Source organism: Anneissia japonica, unplaced genomic scaffold (genome assembly GCF_011630105.1).
Source record: "Anneissia japonica isolate Jap-2015-1 unplaced genomic scaffold, ASM1163010v1 scaffold287834_len5846547_cov211, whole genome shotgun sequence".
In the NCBI taxonomy this organism is placed as follows: domain Eukaryota; kingdom Metazoa; phylum Echinodermata; class Crinoidea; order Comatulida; family Comatulidae; genus Anneissia; species Anneissia japonica.
The window spans coordinates 1623613-1643220 of record NW_022704992.1 but is presented as its reverse complement, the minus strand read 5'-3'; the positions used below and the strand labels follow the sequence as shown (position 1 = coordinate 1643220).

The following is a 19608-nucleotide window of genomic DNA, read 5'->3' as shown; positions in this document are numbered from 1 at the left end:
ATTATAATAAAAATGTCCATCTCGGAAGGTTTACACCAGCTACTTCCTTTAATAAAATTTTATTTCTAGACTTATTTTTAATAATACATTTCTGCATATTATATCACATGTTTATTATAATATTGGTTTATGGATTTAGCATGTATTTATCATAATAAAAAAGATTTTTCTGTATTTATTATGAAATCTTCATTTGTTGCGAGAACTGATAGATGAATGAGCAAAATATCTCTGACCAAGAGGCTTAGGCGGTTGAGGGTCAGGTCCGTGGGGAATAGAGTAAATCCTACTGAATATGGGTGCTTTTCCTATCTGTCTGGAATGTTGAAAATCTGGGAGGTGACCCCAAAATTATTAAAGATTTAGGTTGATGGATTTAAAATCTAGTTCTTAGTTAATTAATTAATACACCATATTTAGAAGTTTAATGTTCAGAAACTAACAGAGAAATTTAATAACGACACTACACACAAAGAGGAAAGAACAATGCATTTGTAGAAAAAAACAGGGTTAGTAGGTTGGTTAATTTAGGGCCATATGGTCACAATTATGGTATTGTAATAAGTTTAAGAAAGAGTTGGTAATAACATGTAATCAATTATTTAAATTTTAAATTAATAGGTGACCTAATATTATTAATTAAAATAAATGTAATTAACAATGCTATTTCAATTATACATATTTCAAATGTGAGCTATTTTATTTTATATAAAAATTTCATAATCGTTATTCATCTCTTTTATCAGCTGCATTCTATTTGCAGAATTTGATGTTTGTCATTTCCATAATCAGATAATTAAGACCTGCAGTGCCTTCCATATCCAGAATTTTATGTTCATACTGCATTCAATAATCAAATAATTAAGACCTATGATACCTTCCATAATTATTACAACAAAGTTAAATCAGTATTCTGTGTTGCATGCTGTACTACTGTATGACTCAAATTGACTTAAATTGCAAATGAAGATACTTTATGTCAGTCATATTACCACATCTTTCCATCAATCCGATTTACTTTGACATTATCTTCATAAGTCACAACAAGTGGATACAGTTTGCTAAAAATCCCCAATTGTATCAATTGAAATGAGTCGCATTGATAAAGTAAGCTCCGAAAATGTCAATACACTGTACACACATTAGTTTTTTCAGGTAGTACATTAATTTTCCAGAAGGCAATGGTAGAAATGTCATTGGAATAATTTGGCGTCATTCTGTTCCCCCCAGATTAATTTTCGCTGAAAATACTGTCAAACTTAATTTAATGTCACTTCTAAATACTGGCATGCAGGGCGCCCTCCTACATCTTTTTCCAGTGGATCAGTTAAAGACTCCCCAAACAGCGATAATTCGTCATTCTTAGGTTACCCATAAAGAGAGACTGAGATAGTAGAATTGATGGATGGGTACCTGTCAGAATCCACAAGCTTGAAAAGTTAAATTAAGTTGCATTAGAAAATGAATCACTGTGAAGACTTACACAGCAAATAAAACTAATGTAGTTCACTCCATCATTTAATAGTCGGAAGTATTATCACAAAATATTCGTACCCAAGTTGATGTGCTTATACATTTTAGCGTCAGGCATTTCAAGATATGGTGAGTCACACTAAGAATACATGTTTAAAGGGGCAACTAACTTTGGGATAATCCAGAGACACAAACATTTCTCTTAAAACTTAATTTGTTATCATTTGAGAAGAGTTATTGTTTAGATAAAAACTAGAACATGGTTTAAACAATCAACTCAACAGATCCAGACCATAAATTAGTGAGAAAATGGGTCACTCAGGAATCAGCAATATTGTTTTTATTCCACTTCTGTTGTTTCTTTTCTAACATTAGTCTAGATATGGAGGGTAGTTTCCAGGTTATTGGTTATTATGTGCATATTGTCCCCAATTTAAATTGAAATTAAACTGAGGTTGTGATAACTAGAGCTGGTCTATTTCAAAATGGGTTAGTTCCTCCATACTATTCAAATATTGACAGAAAGGAACATGGGTACAAAGTAAATTAAAATGGAAGAGAAGCTTATAATGTTCGTTGCTAATCAAAACAATTAATTTGTGAGCTTTATGTTGATTTCATAAACAAAAAAAGTTTTGGCGTTGAAAGATAATTATGAAATGATTAAGAAATGAATATAAATTAAATACAAGATAAATATCAAGATATTGTAAAATTGTGAATTTAATTTACTTTTGTTCAATTTAAATAAAAGTAAGTATAATCATTGTTGACTATATTGAAAAAAATGGGTGAAAAGGAAGAGAAGTACTATATTATATTATATTGTATAATATATAGGTTTTTAATTATTATAAAATAACTATTATTACACACAAAAATGAATAAATAAAAAAAAGAGAAATTAAATATTAAAAAGATGCTTTTTTGGCAGTCCTTAATTAACATAGTCAAGGACATTGTCTCCTTAATAAATATTGGAGCTGAATTATATTGTACTGTACTGTAATTGTGTTAAGGTAAATGTTTAAGATTCAATACATCTCTTGCAAAAGGATGAGAAAACATTTTGTTGGTGAACTTTAACATTCCATGAGTTCTTATGAGTCATCAAGAAAGTTACCAAAAAAGCGGAATCTCCATAATTTAAAGAACATTAAAATGTCACACACATTCCAAGATTTGATGAAGGTGATGTGTTAGTTTAGCTTAAGAGCTGAGTCAAATTTTATCATCCTACAAGATTAAAAACACAGGTACTTTATGTTATAAGCTGAATTATTTTGGTCCTCGGGAATTTTTGGAAGAAGCCAATCACATTGCTTCCGTCATTTTGTTACACAGCCCTGTGGGATATCAATGGTGTTTACTATATGATTCAAGCTGACGAAGCATCGTTAATTAACACTAATTCTAGCATCAGCTACTGCTCTTGCTTTGCCGGTGGGATTCCTACTTCATTTACCTAACGTGAATCACACATTTCCTTCCGCTTCAAAAACACATTAATAGATTGTTCATCCCAGATCACAAACATCCATCAATATCACAGCTTACTCATCTTTAAAGAAAAACACCTATCAATATTTATCAATTACAGATAATAACCATACAAGGTTTACAATGTACCTTCCAATTCGCCTCTAATTCGAGACCACTTTTCCAAAGACCAAAATAATAATCTTCAACCTTTTAACACAAAGTTAGTCCTCCCTCCCTGGAGACCAACCCCGAAACCACCCAAAAATTTACATGTCACAAAGGGGGTCTAAAATTGGAGGGCGAACTGTAAATGAAATCATCTAAAATGATGATAATGTATCAATTAATACCTATAATTATAAATTTCTATCAAAATTAGTAAAAAGTAAAAATCTGTACATGCTACCTAACTTTAGGCCTAGACTTCTTGCAGAGTGCTATCCTCCTGGTTCCATTTGTTTCCTTATTTCTATTTATATATTATTACATTCATTACAAATAGTGTAATATTTTACCAATGGCTGCATAGGAACACCAGCACTCGCAGCGATCTGGTTATTATTATTATCACTATCAATACCAGTACATAGTTAAGCTTTTTGCAGTAAATTGGATATTTCCGCCACTCCTGTGGAAAATTTCCCTCAATATCCATCTTAAAAAATATCTCAATTGATTATCGGAAAACTAGGCTAATACTGACAGAGGTAAGAGCATATAATTCAAAACTGTTAGTTGTTTAAATTTGATGGCACTTTAGTAATGGGCAATTTGAATAAACTTGAATAATAATGCTCCACTGATCAGCTAACCACTAATTTCCGTTGAGATAAAATGGAAACTCCATGGAAACGCTGTAAGCAATATTAACTCTAAGTGTATGTGAACTAGAAATGACATTATGATGGTCTTTCACACACTCTCACTTAATTACATCCTTGGAAATTATTAGTGCAATAAGAGTTACATTTAAGAGTTCAAATAAGGAAGTTTTTATTTATCGACATAGAAAACATTTTTTATAGCAATTATAACTCATTCATTTATTCACTTATTCATTCCTTATTTAGTTATGCTTTTATGTTCTGACTTCCATATTTATATCTTCCATTTTTTATGCTACTCACTAAATTCATTTAGTTACTCTTTCACCTACATTTTCCTTCATTCACTCATTCACATACTCATTCCCTAACTCACTCATTCCTTAACTTTCTACTCATGAACTCATCCCTTTAATCATGTCTTTACTTTATTTAATAGCTACTAAATCATATTTTTTTTTAGATTAGATAATTCCATTTTAATGTTATTTTTACCTAAGATTTGAATCTAGCATTCCATAAATGCACAAACTGGCAAACAAACACTTCTCCTTGTTCACTCTTACACATGAATCTAACATGAAAAGAGCTGACCAGAGAACCCACTCCACAACAATACCACAAGACCTTAAAAATCACATTTCAAGCAATTAAAGGGAAAAAAAACCAAATATGGAAACATTCTAGCACTGTAGAAAAACAATTTGAGCACCATTATATTATGGAGAAGAAATTTACTACTTTAAAAACAAAAAATCTTTTTTAATACTTTAGGTGTCAAGTTGACAAAGAGCTGTTTCATGGGCAAGTGCGAAGATAATATGTCCAAATGAAAAGCCCAAGGGTATACAAACGTTAAGAGAAAAAACACAAGTCATCAATACAAGCAAATGTAATGAGAATCCTTGGCAGTTGTGTACTGAGGATTTTAGTAGAAACAACAAGATACTGACAGTCAACAGTGGATTATATTAGTAAGGCACAGAGCTACGTGCAAACAGTAATTACTATAATTTGCAAATATTTAGGCTTAAGTGCCATGCTTATCAAACTCAATAAGTTCATATCTTCATATAGTATCTAGGCACCATGTATAAATATGACTTGGCATTAAATGTGTTGGTAAGTTCGGTATCTGATGAATTAATTGACAATGAATTAATTGATGAATTAAATGATGAAAGACCATATTGTTTAATGAAAACCAAAGAAAGAAAAAATAATATACTAGGGAATTTTTATAGCACCTATTTAAGAAAATATGTCACTGGCACTTCAAAATATAATAAAAAATAATTGATTAAAGAGATAAGTTTTAAGAAGGGTCTTCAATGAATCATTATCAGAACTTAATCAAAATTTAGGTGGAAGATAATTCCATAATTTTGGAGCAGCAAAAGAAAAACAATGTTCTCTAGTATGCATGTATGACACGTTTTTTAAGATGTTTCCTAGCTTTAAACCTCCCATGTATAGATTTTCTTAAGCAACAGTTGGGAGTAATTTAAGATTGAAGATACCATACATAGTATACAAAATCATCTAGAATTTTCAAGCATTGATGTGAAAGGACAAATGTTTTTCATTAATGAAATTTAATGAATAACCCATTTTTTCTTACCAGTTCAATAATCGCATGTTCACTACCTAATTTCTAGAAGCATGTAAATAAAATATAAAAAAATATAATATATAGATGAAATACCATATAATACATATATATCAAAGTATATAAAATTTATAAATAGAATACTGAATAAAATTGTAATATATAGTAATCATGAGAATAACACAGCAAACTGCCAACAAGTGCAATACATCAAACATTATTTATTCATAATGGCGATTAATTTTAAAATTTTAGGGATAACAACAATTTTTTACTATTTTAAAGCCCAAAAAGCTTGCCTCACTAAAATCATTTCATTAAAAATTAACATTCCTATTTTTAATATTAAATATTTTTCATTATTTTATCATTAACTTTTTCACCAATGAATATTTTTAATATTTCTGTTAGAAATTCAGAATTATAAATTCCAAACATGCACTTTTCAAATGGAAACTATGGATGAGTGAGAGTGGGAAAGTAACTGGCATAGAGTAGGGCTGTAACCTTTTGTACATCACACTTGTTGATATCTGCCGCTGCTTGTCTCTAGGGAAAAATATCCATGAGAATGCCTGGCCAGGATAATGTGCTACATTCACCCAATTTGTGATGCAAACTATTTGCATATGTTTCTAAGTTCTGGCAAGAATGTGTAGAGCACATCTAAGATGTATAAAGACGTGAAGATGATGTTTACATCTTAAAACCGGTGCCAAGTCAAGCTACCATCGTTCTAGACAAATCATCATGGATGCTTTGTAACATGTGAAGATTTAAATTTAGCGCGACAGAATCCCCAACGGTACTGCACAGATGTTGTTTGTTCATCACTATTAGACATAAGAAAATGTTTTCTCTGATGCTGAATGTGTGATTTACATCCCGATTGGTCGACAACTTGTCCTTTTATGGTGCTGAGGTGTACAGGTGTATGTATCTAGGACTCGCTGAAAATGCCTTGTAATTTCCTAATTGTAACTTTCAGTTTTGTCCCTCTTTTATGACCTTTGTGAACTTGGAGATAAAGATCATCAGGAAAGACTCTCGAAGCTAGTAATTATGAGAACATGTTTCAGGTTAATCTCACCTGATGCCATACTTTATAACCACGCAGGTATATTAGATGGCTGCATCCTTATGCAGTAAAAACCACATAATGCTCTAAATATTTAAAAATCTTTCATCCCACAATTGGTTACGAACTGTCTAAGGGATGGTAACTGTGATACCTGTATTTCGCCTTTATATGGTTGTGATGTTATACAACATCATCATATACATATAGTATGCTGAGTTAACTTAGAAATGTTTTTGTTTACTCATACTATACCTTAGTAAAGTCTATTATAATTTTGAGACATGAAATTTGTGACATGGGGTCCGACATGGGATCTGAACCAAGGTGCCAACTAGAGCCTTGGTTAGGGTCCTGGAATAAATAGGGTACACTGGGAGAGGTTTTATGGCATATGTATGACCAAAATTGCTTTTTTAGACCACAATATTAGGGGCTGGCAATCAATGTAATGCTACTTAAATAGGTAAGCTATCATTTTTTGGTCTGCAGTCCAGTCTGTTTGGGGATGGGAGGATGGGGGTGGGGGAATGCCCTCCCTGGACCCTGTTGGCACCAGCATTGGAATTAAATTTAGAACTAGTGAAAATGTATTTGTGCGAGTGAACTTGAAAAGTCAATCACCTGATCTGGCGAATGTGAATAAATGTTAATTTTGTACCCTGTATGGGTAATGCACTTGTCAATTGTAGTTCCGGACCCAGGCTTAGCAGGGACTTAGCCGGGGATGTAATTTCCAAAACGGTTACATGCAAGTGAAAGTCCCAGCCACCTCCCGGCAATGTGGGGCATCATTTTAACAAACATCCCCAGCTAAGTCCCCGCCACTTACAGGGCATCTGTAAGTGGCATCTGTTTTGTCATTTCTCTAGTCAGGGCGGTTGAAAGCAGCTTAAACCCTCATAGACCCCAGGACTCTAATGGCTAAGAACTCCAGTGGGGGTCAACGCTCAGAGCCCTGCTGTTTTGGGGAATTTTACACATCCAGATTGAAATGAGTACAGAAATACATGAGTACAGAAGTTATACCTGTTTTTAACTACACCTAGGTCATATTCCAGGGTTCAGCATCAAGTACAATATCACTCACCCCATGAGTTTTGGTTGTTAGACTATTACCATAAGGTTAATATAGAATAGAAAACATAATAGCTTGAAACATGGACTTTTGAATTATCACTCAAGTATTTTGAACCGCCTGCAAACATTTTTTTTAGACAAGAAAAATAAAAGATAACCTTAAATTTTATATTTTTTATAAAAACATATTTCAAAAAATCAGTAATGCAAACAAGGAATTTTGTGCTAGAGTTGGGAGGGAATATTTGAGATATTATTAAACGAAAATCTTACAAGTTTACGATTAACGATTTTAGGAATTGTAATAACATTTTTTAATGGTTATTATAATAGTGTACATTAAATCAGGAATAAATATTAAGATAATCAATAAACAAGGAAGGTTTTTCCAATCAAACACATTCAAATAATAGGTCAAACTTATGCAATTTTTGCTTAAAAAATAGAATCATGTTTAATTACTCAAAAGAAAGGAAGAGATACAGCACACGCAGTGCAGTGATTATTGGAGCATCTCGTTGTCAATGAACTGCAAGAAAAACAGATATCACAGCAGGTCAAATGATTTGTGTCAATGTTTGCCAAGAAGTGCCACAAGAACTAAACAGCTGACGACAGTTGAGAAACATTGTGTTTAGTGTATTTGATCTGTGGACACAAAATTATTTTTGAAATAATACGCTTTAATTTTTAAAAATCGACAGCGGTTCCATGACAGAGGTTTCGGCATCTGCTAACTTTTAACGCTTCACAGACACCGCTCTTTATAATGAGAACAAAGCACCTTACTATTATTGTCATAGCAACAATTAACCTTTTTAAAAGAGCACCTGTTTGCAAATTAACTGCCAATTTGAATTAGTGAACACATGTAAATTTACTGATAATTAGTTATTTTTGTATGCAACCTGTTTTCACCTTTCGTCCTACATTATTCTTGAACTACAGAGGGCGACAATCTCTTAGGAAGAACAGGAATGATGTATATTGGTACAGATGGAATACAGATATCAAAAATTAAATCAATGTTGGAATTACTGGAGGAAATGAATTTAGTTAATTCTCAAGATTTGAATTTCAAACATAATCAAATTATTTTATTCATTGTTTAATATCTGAGAAATTTCTTGTCAGCTTGAAATAAAAAAATGTACTTTCTTAGCCCTAGCCTATCATAGTACTATATATGGAATGACCAAAAGCTCAATCATAATTACCTTCAAACATTTATTAAAAAAGTGTTTGGAAAAACAAGTGTCCATTTGAATTTTCTATTTCTCATTGAAGTATTTGACATGGTACTTAAAGATGAGCTGAGTGTCTGGATGACAGGTTATTGTCCCAGCTTCATGCACTGTAGACTCCTGGTTCAAACCCAGCTAGCATCGGTTTTTAATTCAAGTCACTCGGCTCTTTGAATAACCCTGACATTGAAAGTTACTTGTTTGTAATGGTTCCAGCGCACAGTTATCATAGATAACTTGTATTTGGATTAAGCGAGATTTACAAGTCATCAACATAGCTCAGTCGGCTAAACAAATAGTAGCAACTATATGTGTACAGATTCAGCGAGATCTTTTCAGATTCTTTGATCCCATTCTCTGGTTCACTTCAATCACTGCTAAAATATTTCTCAGGTGGAGAGCTGACATGCCAGTTACAAATAGTGCACTGTCTATCGGAATAGACGTTAAACCGTTGTTCGTGTGCGCAACATCTATGTTAAAGGAGGTAAAACTCTTAGTAAAAGAGATTGGCTCACGGTATAATACCTGTCTCAAGAAACCCACCGGAAATATATCTTCAGAATTGGATGTGTTATTCTTTCAACAGAAATCCAATCCAATCTGTGCACTTCGAATATTTCAAATTTTGTCATTTTGAAATTAAAAATTAATCAAGTTCAATCATTTTGAACTAAATGTAATTTATAAAACATGTTCATGTTTTATAATGATAAGGGTGACAGTAATGTTAACCAGCTCTTGGTGAACATCTGCAAACTATATTAATTTTATAAATATTATTGTCACATTAAATTATTCTTAATAATTGATACAAGTTTTTTCTATGAAATTTGATAGCATGCTTGAAATTCTGGCTTTCATAAGAATTCTTCACTTGAAAAAAAATGTGAAAACATTAAATTTCTCAAAGGGATAATGAAGTGAAGTATTAAAATACTAGATACATGAATCTAACATTATTATCATTATCATTATTAAAAATAATTCATTATTCAGTTAGGTTGAACATCTCATATTTTACTATGGGTTTTAAAAATAACAACAAATAAAAAATCAAACATTGTCAAGGGATTTAAGAACATGACAAAATAGAAAAAAAGAGTCAGTAATGATAAATAGCAATGAAAGATAAAATTTTAAATATAAATATGAGAATCTGAAGAACTGAAATATAATGCTGGCATATATAAATTTAAAAAAATATATTTGGAAAGCTGCCTTAAAGACATATATCGTTTACTTCTGTCATGGAATACCTCTGGAGGTAATTAACTGTCTGTAGCATTTCCACGGTGGTCTAAGTCATTTAGTCTGCTACATCATCATTTAAGATGTAATTGTGAATCTCTTTGCATTGGTCCACTAAAAGCCTCTAGGAATTACCACATTCAAAAAACATTTCTTTAAGCTTATATCATTTTTGAGGATTCAATTAATTTGAAATTAATCAGATGTACATTAGGGAGAAATTTCACTGTAAACAACACATGATTGTTTTTTAATTGCATCCTTAGGGATGGACACCTGTAAGTTGTGGTTGAGTTAAGTGACTTTACATAGATCTACTTCCAGATCTAGAATCATCATTTTATAAGTCTTTCTTTGTCTCCAAAATGTTTATACTGTCATCACAGAACTAGGAAAGAAAATATAGTAGCCCTGAGGGCAGCAAATAGACTCCTAAAACAATAAACACAAAGCTCTGGACAATTTCCATCCAATAGAATAACTCTTGAATTAACAGTTATTGTTACAAAAATTGGTTTGCATTTCACTTTCTAGCAAATAGAGGGCAGTATTTAGAATAAGGAGCGTATCAGGTATTTAAGGTTCTTGTTATGATACACACATTCACCACAATTTGGCATAATAATTGATTTTAGTAACGTTATACAATTTTTCATATTAATGTATGTTTTATCTCTTCAATTCAGTGTTGGAAACATCCGGAAAAATCAATAAAAATGTAAAAAAAAACATAGCACATGTCATGATAATAGCGTAGAGCTATGATGAGTTAACTCACAAGAAATATAATTACATATGGCTTTAAGATTTATGTTGTACATCGCCCTCATGGGACTATCGAATGAATACTTTGCTAAGATGAAAATGCAAAAAGATATTGAAATGTGTCATATTTTTTTGAAAATAAATCTGTCAATCAATAGTGTATCTTAGCATTTCAGAGTTTCCGTGGTGATGCACCTTAACCTTATGTATGTCTGCCTGATGAATAGCATTTGAGTCATTAACTAATCATTACTTATGTCCAACAATTTTTTTTTTCAAACTTTTCTTTAAATACTTCATCCTACAATAACAATCAACCTATCCTGAATGTCAATCAAATTGAACAACTGACCAATCAAAACGTTATTCATAGGGGGTGGGGGAAAACCATGAATAAGCACACAATTCGCTAGCACAATCCACATACATATACTCTAAACCGCACACTCAGCTATGTTTCTCTACTAGGAATGGCTGTCAATCTGGGAGATTTCAGGAACAATATCCAAGGGGAAGAGCTTAGCAGGATACTGCAGTGTGGTGCTCATTATTGAGGCTTATGAAGTAGACCTAGTTTTAGCTATGGATACAAATTGTGGCATTATGCTGGATTTGAACCTACAACTCTGGAGGAACCATCAAACTAAAATTCTACTTCAAACACATATAAATACTACTATAAATGTCAACCATTTTTTTTAATGACTATCGACTTTCATCAACATGGTTATTACAACCTGTAACAATAGTGTCAATGCTCAAAATGAAATACGAAAATAATAATAATATAATATAAATATATATAGATATATTGTATACATATATATATAGATTAATATATGTACTGTATATTGGATGATTATGTGAGACATATAAAATTCAGTAATAAAGCAAAAAGGCAAGCAGGTGGGAATGGAAAACAATCTAGCTAAGCCCTAAATACTGTAAAAAAACAATAAGATGATGAAATTAAGTGCAATTGCCAAAATAAAATGTGACAAAGTAAAATGAAAAATATGTGATAAATGATAACTTACGATTTCCTAAAGATGAAAACGGTGACAAAGACGAAAACTCAGAGAAGAATGATTGTGGAGAGAAGTCAGGTACATCGCTTCGGCATGAACCTGCACTTAAAATGTCTGGTGAAACAGGTGCACCTACCGAAATAGGTATAGAGATTCTCCCCCGTGTGGAGTAAGGACATAAACATGTGAGTGAGCGACTATCTATTGAGACAAATATGTAAAATACACATCACTGCAATAAAAGTAAAGTAACGTCTTAAAAATTAACTATAGGATTTTGGTACACCATGGTGGCATATGGTACTAATCTCAATTGATGGTATTGGGTATGAGTGGATCGAATGTCTCAAATGGTTCCTCCCCAGATCCAAATACCATTAATTGAGACTTGTAGCATAAGTCACATGATGTACCGAAAGCCTAAAATTAATTGTTAACGTCAATTCGCCATGCAAACCTTCAAGACAACATAGTTTACAGAAGGATTTGTGGCAAAGACAAGCCAAACCAATCATTCGTCGCAAATCGTGTTTCAGAGATAATGGCCAAAACATGTTGAAATATCAAAATTTTTTTAATCTATTTAACTGCACTAAACTAACTTTTACATATCTATACATCATGATATGCTGTTATTTTCCCCATTTTCATTGTTAAAACAACAATTTTTAACAATTTGGTGATGGTTTCTGAGAAAATGTTGGATTAAAATTTTTCTTCTACCATTTTCTACCTCTCTTTTTCATCTTCAACCTTGTATTATTAACTAAAAATTGATTTTTGTAACGAGTGGCTGGTTTGGCTTATCTTTGCCACATTTTATTCTAAATATGAGGAAACGTAGTTGATTTATGACACTTTGCATGGTGATTAAGTATCACGAAGTAAATGTGCAAGAGATAAACAAAACTGAAAGTGAATCCTAAATATGAAGGGCAAAATTGTGGAAGGAAGATGTACAAAAACGAGACAAAACTACAGTGACAACACAGTTTCCTTACCTGGTAAAGGTGGCTTTGTTTTTGAAAATGTTGGTATAACTGGCTCTGTTCCATGCCTTCTACCTTTCCACTCCCAAAATTTAGGCTTTTCCAGAGTTTTCTTCATTTTTTCAGGTGTTGGTTTTGGAAACCTTCTTTGATGCATGTGATCATGAAACCGTTCACATGGCACTGGAGGCAGCCTATCATACTCCCTCTACAAAAGGGGAAATTACTGATATATTGTGTAACAGGGAGGTTTCGCACGCGAACGTGTACAGTTAGTGTGATGAATACGTCATCATTTTGACGTCATTCACCGGCTGCTATCCGCTAAACGTGTGGACGACACGCATATCTAGCTCACTACACGTAAGTGAAAAACACTTGGGGAAAATTTGGATTTCTACAGTAGTAGGAACTTCGTTTATTTTTTCACATTTTACGTAAGTGTAAAAAATAAATGTATCTTTGAATACGTACGTGCCATTTTTGTGACATTTGAAGACAGCAAATTACGATAGGATACGTCTCATTTTGGGGTATCAAAATGTTGGTGCTTTGACCTTGGTGGTGTCAGGATTTTGTGTAGGACCTAGGCCTACTTGTAGCCAGGCACTTTTGGGTCATAAACAATAGGGCCTATCACAAAATAACCAATGCTTTTGGGAAACAAAGGAAATATTTTTTGGCTACAATTTTCAATTTTAATTTCCAAAACCTTACATATACTAATAAAACTTTGAGAAGCATGATGAGAGAAGAGAACAGCTAAGGCCCTAGGCTAGGCTTAAATTGCGCTGCGATTGCAAAAAATACAGTTGGCTATGAACCGTTACGGATAGCAAAACGTATGCGTACACGAATTCGTTCGCGTGCGAAACCTTTCAATTGTTACTGGACATACCGTCACTTAAACAATAAAATACATTACATGCAATACTCATATGAAAAGAAGAAAGGCCATCACAATATCTAAGATCATGAACTCTATGCATAAAAACAGTAATAAAAAATATAACTCCATGCATAAAAACAGTAATAAAAAATATCATAATTATATAGTAATAACAACTACTGCAATAATTATGGTGATGATGTTGATGATTATGATCCTGATATAGATGATGATGAGATGATGATAATGATGATGATGATATTGATGATGATGATGGTGTTGGTGATGATGATCGTGTTGGTGATTGACGATGTTGTTGATGATTATGATAGTGATGACGATGACAATATTGATGATAAAGAATATGATAAATGATGATCATGATGTTGGTGATAATGATGTTGATGAAAACAAGGATGATATTGATGATGATGATGTTGGTGATGACGAAGATGATTTTGATAATGAATTTGAATTGAACATACCACAAAGTGAAATATCCCTCGATTGTTTAAATTCATGGGTCCAGCAATCTTGACATAATGAGCATGGTGACAGGTCTGGAAAAAGGGAAAAATTCATGAGCATTTTTAAAAATTCATTAGACCAACAATTTTGAAATAAACATGATAGCTACAGAAAATGGTTAACAAAAATCTTGAAATTAGTAATCTTCAAATAAGAATTGTTACAGATTAAAAAATAATTGTCAAAATTCACTGTATAAATTAAATTAAATTAATTGTCAGCTACAGAAAAAGTTTTAAAAAAATCACAATCATTCATTAAATTAGTAATCTTGAAATAGAATGGTTTCAGGTTCAAAAATAATTGTCAAAATTCACTGTATTAATTCATTTGTTCAATAATCTTGAAATAAACATGGTAACAGCTGTAAAATATGGCTAAAATCATGATCACTGTTTAAAATAACGGTCTAGATCTTAAAATAACCACTGAATAAACTAATAGGCCATGTAATCTTGAAAAAAAAACCCTGAGGATTTCTTCTTAAAATGGCAGGGTAAACTATGGTCATCACACATATCATTGTACAAATTTATTAACACTCTTGTAATAATAGGCATTGTAAAAAATGGCACAGTCAAAAGAGAATTTATAAACTATCTGTAATGATAAACTGAATTTTCAAAATGTGACAATTATTAAGATTTACTGCATAAGTCCAAGATTGTTTTTCCTATAAATTGATGCAAATGTAAACATACGATCATCAAATATGAAAAACAAGCAAATACAAATTACCTTAAACTGTAATAATACAGTTAATACTTTAAAAAAATCATTTTAAAATTCATAAAAAAAACTATATGTACATACATTTTACTAGATTTAATTTATAAGTTCAATATAATCTACAACAAATAATATGAGAACAGTTAACTTAAGTTTTTAGACATTAATATCCATAAAATAACGGTCATGAAAGGTTAAACAAAATATGTTCACAATTTCTTTCCAGTGGCTCAAGTTGCAAATGGCTTTGTAAATATGAAAATTGTTTCTATGGTTACCAATTTTGACAATTTTCAGAGGGTATGCTGAGTAAACTGATCTCAAATTTCTCCACAGGATCTCATATTTACCCACTTGTACTTTGCAATATTTTCATGGTATGCTTAAGTACATAGTACTCAAGTTGTTGGTATGTACATGAAGGTATAAATTATTCACATCTCCCTGATAGGTACTCTAGTTGAGTGACTAAACCCTTTGTTAATACACTACAAATGAAAGCTCTGGTAAACATTCAGTGGTATGAATTTATGCAATGGTATTCAGTAATATAGCACTTATTTATCCAGTTTATATAGGACATGCTGTCAGTTTAAACAATTACCGTTATTTTTTTTGTGCGAAAAGAATTCCCCGGGTACAGTATGAACCTACTCCCAAAATTGACCAAATTTCGGGTTAAGAGAGGTGTACTTTAAAGGAATTATGATATATTGTTAAGTCACTGTGTTAAAACATATTCAGTAAGCACCTTTAAGAGATAATAATGTGGGTGGCAAGTCTTCAAGTCCGATGAATGGACTGGTTCCGTCATGGCTATCAGTGCTTAGCAACAAGAGAGAGCGTGACAGTGCACCTTAATAGCTGCCAATTAAAATCTATACAAAAGACGTATTTTCAAACGTGGCTGAAAATTTAATTGCTTTGCTTTGTACTGATTTCTGAGTAAATCTAATGACATTGAAAATCAAATCAAACTAACTACTTGAGTAAAACAGCATGATATCTGCTAGGACTACAGTATTCTAACGGCCTAAAGTCATAATGTGGACACAAATGTGGCAGAAATGTAAAGATCAACAGACAGACATTATATAAAAGCTGATCAATAACTTTGTCTTGAGGATGAATTTTAAATAATTGTTTTGCACCTTATAGTAATATTTAATCTCTAAGCATCTAGACACCTTGGTAAAATAATTGTTTAAGCAGCTTAAAAAAAACAAGACTTAATAATAATAATTGACAAGTTAGGGCTATATTCATTCTTTTCGTTATGAATAGCAATTAAATAAAAAAATGAATAAATTAATCCGCAAATGTCTCCACCTAAATGTAATGGATTGTTTGAGATCTTCTTCATTTGAAGAAATTAAATATGAACATGTTTAATCTTAAATTGACCGCATTCCTGATTTTTTTTATACCTTTGCTTAATATAAAGTGAATAGAAACTCTGTGCAATATGCACTGGATATATTTAATATAAATTATAAATACCAAAAAGCATTAATTGTTTAGGCAGAGTGGCCAGTCTAATGTTCTAATGATACACTATGTATATTTCAGCTTTGAACTCTGTTGATAATCTCCATAGTGATGGTTAAAATACTAATAGAATTATTGCATCAATATCCAAACACTGCTGAGAGCAAAGGTCAATATTATTATTGTGAGAGCATCGGCATAAATTGGGACAACTTGAGTGTTTGTACCAACATCCGTGAATCATTAATAATTTGTCGACTATAAAATAATAGATGGTAATCTTTCCGTGTAATAGGACAGAGCTAATGCTAACTAAATGGAGTTTAAAAACCTTAATTGTTAATCCTTTTCATCAGATTCAAGTCATGATACCCTTCAGTGCCCCTGATGCAGAATCAATTCACCAAGAGCGTTTCAAGTGGTCAATATACAAAAGTATTGTGCCTAAATAAATCCAGCAGTATTTACAGGCTCTGATTACTCACTAAAAATCTCATTAAAAAGACAGGAGTGAAAACTCATCAATTAGTCAGGCAAGGTTTGCTAATAAGGCTACAGACTGCACTGAATGGGTGCTTTGAATCTTAGTAACACAAATCAATATAGGCAGACTGCTTGCGTCAAGTCTAACCTAGAGTAAGACTTTCTTTAATAATAAAAAAGGCTCCCTGGAATGGGTAAAACCATTTTCATATTTATTAATTATATAATAAACAAATAAAATCATTTTGAGGTAAATTTTCTTACTCCCCTTTTACATATAATTTAACCATATAAATAAATATCAACCACAATATTTAGATCATTTGCAGTAAAAGGTGAGTTAATTGGTTAAAAATATTGATAAATTTTCAGATTCTATTAAAATGGTACTTTTTAAATTTAATATAATAGCTGTGTTTAAAGCCAAATCGTATGATTTTGTATGATTAACAAAATATAACTTTTAGGCTAGGGAAGCCAAAATAGCAAACCCAAGTTTAAACTTACAGGTTTACCACCAACCCATGCATTTAGACACCGGTTCCATGTAGGTTCATCGAGATGTTGGGCATTCACCGTGTGACTTGTCTCAATGCCACTTCTACTTCGTAGCACCGGTAGAGAATATGATGTACCAGTAAGTCTTTCACAGTTGTACAGTTGTTCCAAAACATCCCTGGACAGGGCATTTGGCAACTCGACTTGAGGCGGATTGTCTCTTATTGGGGATGGAAAACTGGCTGAGCTGTAGCGGTACTGAAGAATTGAATAGAGAATGTTGTAAATGTCGGCATAGTGAATATGCAATTATTAATCCTGGTTTCCATAAAATCGCTACATGCTATCGTCGACAGCTGTTGTTGATGTCGATTGGCCAGTCGAAATCGAGTAGTATTTCTAATTGCGACGGTCAGGACAGCTACGCAGCTTAACGATTTAATTGAAAACACTGTATAGTAGTCTAAGACCAACTATTTGAAGAAAACCAGCATTTACAGATTTTTCATAATGATAAATGTTTAATAAAAATTAGGCCTTGGCGTAGGGCCTAGGACTAGGTCTAATCAGGGAGGTAAACAAATTTTAATACCTCCCTGCCTGGTCTTGCGTACTACTAGTACTAGGGGCCTAGGTAGGCTAGGTTAGGTAGACCAATAATAAATAGGCCTAGGCCTAGGCCTACATATTTTTATAGGTATGTTACAATTAATTAGAAGAAAAAAAGAATCACAATCAATCACAAACTAAAATTAGTCTACTTACTGGAGTTGTTTCAATGTCATTGCTGTTGTTCGTGTGCTTTTCATAGGGTAGACGTGAAAAGCCAAGGGTGGTTCTAGGCCCAGACCTACCGTTCTTGGAAGGTAGACGGCCATACCTAGGCTGGGTGGTTCGCACACTCTGCATAAGCGGTGATGGAAGGTCTCGGTCATAATTCAGTTGACATGGTGTAGGTAATCGTGCCATTCTTACCTACAATTGTCCAGCTATTTTAATACTAATAGCGTTGGTTTTGAGTTCAATAGACTCTCTACATACAACATCATTCCTGCTTTCAATTTATAGTAACCTTGCCGCCCAGCTCTTCCCACAAACTATTATTGCATCAAAGTACTGTATACATCCGACATTCAACCCAAACAACTGTTTACCATCACCGCGGTGCACCGGCGCACGGTGTGAAGGTAACCTAGGTTAATCCATTATACAGTAATTGTAGGGGTATGAAAATTAAATTCTCAACCTTTCGCTGTTCTTTATATTTGTGTGACAATGTGTATGTGTATTATGACTCTGGTAAATGCAATAAGTGCACAAAGGAAATTATCAATTGATTTTTTATGGTTAATAAACGATAATGTCATTACACTAATATCCACAGATATCACGGCTCTACCTGTCTGATAATGGATCATCCACAAACGAAGTCTAAACTCAAAACTTTAAGTCGATAAAATAAGCAAAAAAACTAACAGAAAAGCTTTCCATTTACGAATCTTTTCTATACCAGTACTTACAACATGGTTTAAAATATCGTATGTTTATTTTTTTTACTTATAAGCTTGGTCTATATTTTCTATTGTTTCAATAAACAAATGTATCAAATGCTGCTAAGTAACGCCAGCACACAACAGATAACAGACTATAACGTTTGCAGGAGAAAGTGGTCGAGGTGCTTGGGAGGTCCTTGTTCATTGATGCTGCTTTCCCAGCTGTGTAATATATACAGAATTGGGATTTAAGAGTGAAAGCGTGTACAGTGTATATAGTTACAGTTTGACATGAAAGAACTAAACATATGGCCCTTGATTGCTTTATTCTTCAGTGGTCAAGAATGATCAATTTTTAGTGTTGTGTTTACTTTTGGTATGTTTCAACCATAATTACACTAACATTAGTTAATGAAAAATACTTCCTTGAAATATATAAATATAGTGTATAATACTAAATAATGCAATAGGATTAGTTACAAGGTGAACGTGCAGGTTGAACATAATACACTCAACATTTATTTTTTGATTATCCTTATAAAATTGCCAAGTCTTAGAAAAATATCAAATTTCATTAGGTGGGTTACACAATGTAGATGCACACCCAGAATAGGTGGTGCTATATTTCTACAGAGAACCTCACTATTATGTTAAGATATTCCTAACTCTCTTGTAGC

The 19608-nt window shown here is 32.5% G+C and overlaps 1 protein-coding gene across 4 annotated transcripts in view; it reads right to left on the bottom strand.

Annotated features, from left to right (window-relative positions):
- The window catches only part of LOC117104866, a 76486-nt gene extending 57868 nt beyond the window's left edge, over nucleotides 1–18618 (bottom strand). For 2 of the 4 annotated variants that reach the window (XM_033245736.1, XM_033245737.1), the window contains exons 1-4: nucleotides 18204–18614; nucleotides 17448–17696; nucleotides 14198–14272; nucleotides 12836–13031 (exon numbers count right to left, since the gene is read on the bottom strand). In XM_033245736.1, the coding sequence (XP_033101627.1) occupies nucleotides 12836–13031; nucleotides 14198–14272; nucleotides 17448–17696; nucleotides 18204–18407 (724 nt within the window). In that variant the 5' untranslated portion in view covers nucleotides 18408–18614. Of the gene's footprint in view, nucleotides 1–11843; nucleotides 12036–12835; nucleotides 13032–14197; nucleotides 14273–17447; nucleotides 17697–18203 lie in introns of all 4 variants that reach the window. The other 2 variants (XM_033245738.1, XM_033245734.1) reach the window with 2 other exon arrangements.
- Nucleotides 18619–19608: the final 990 nt, after the last annotated feature.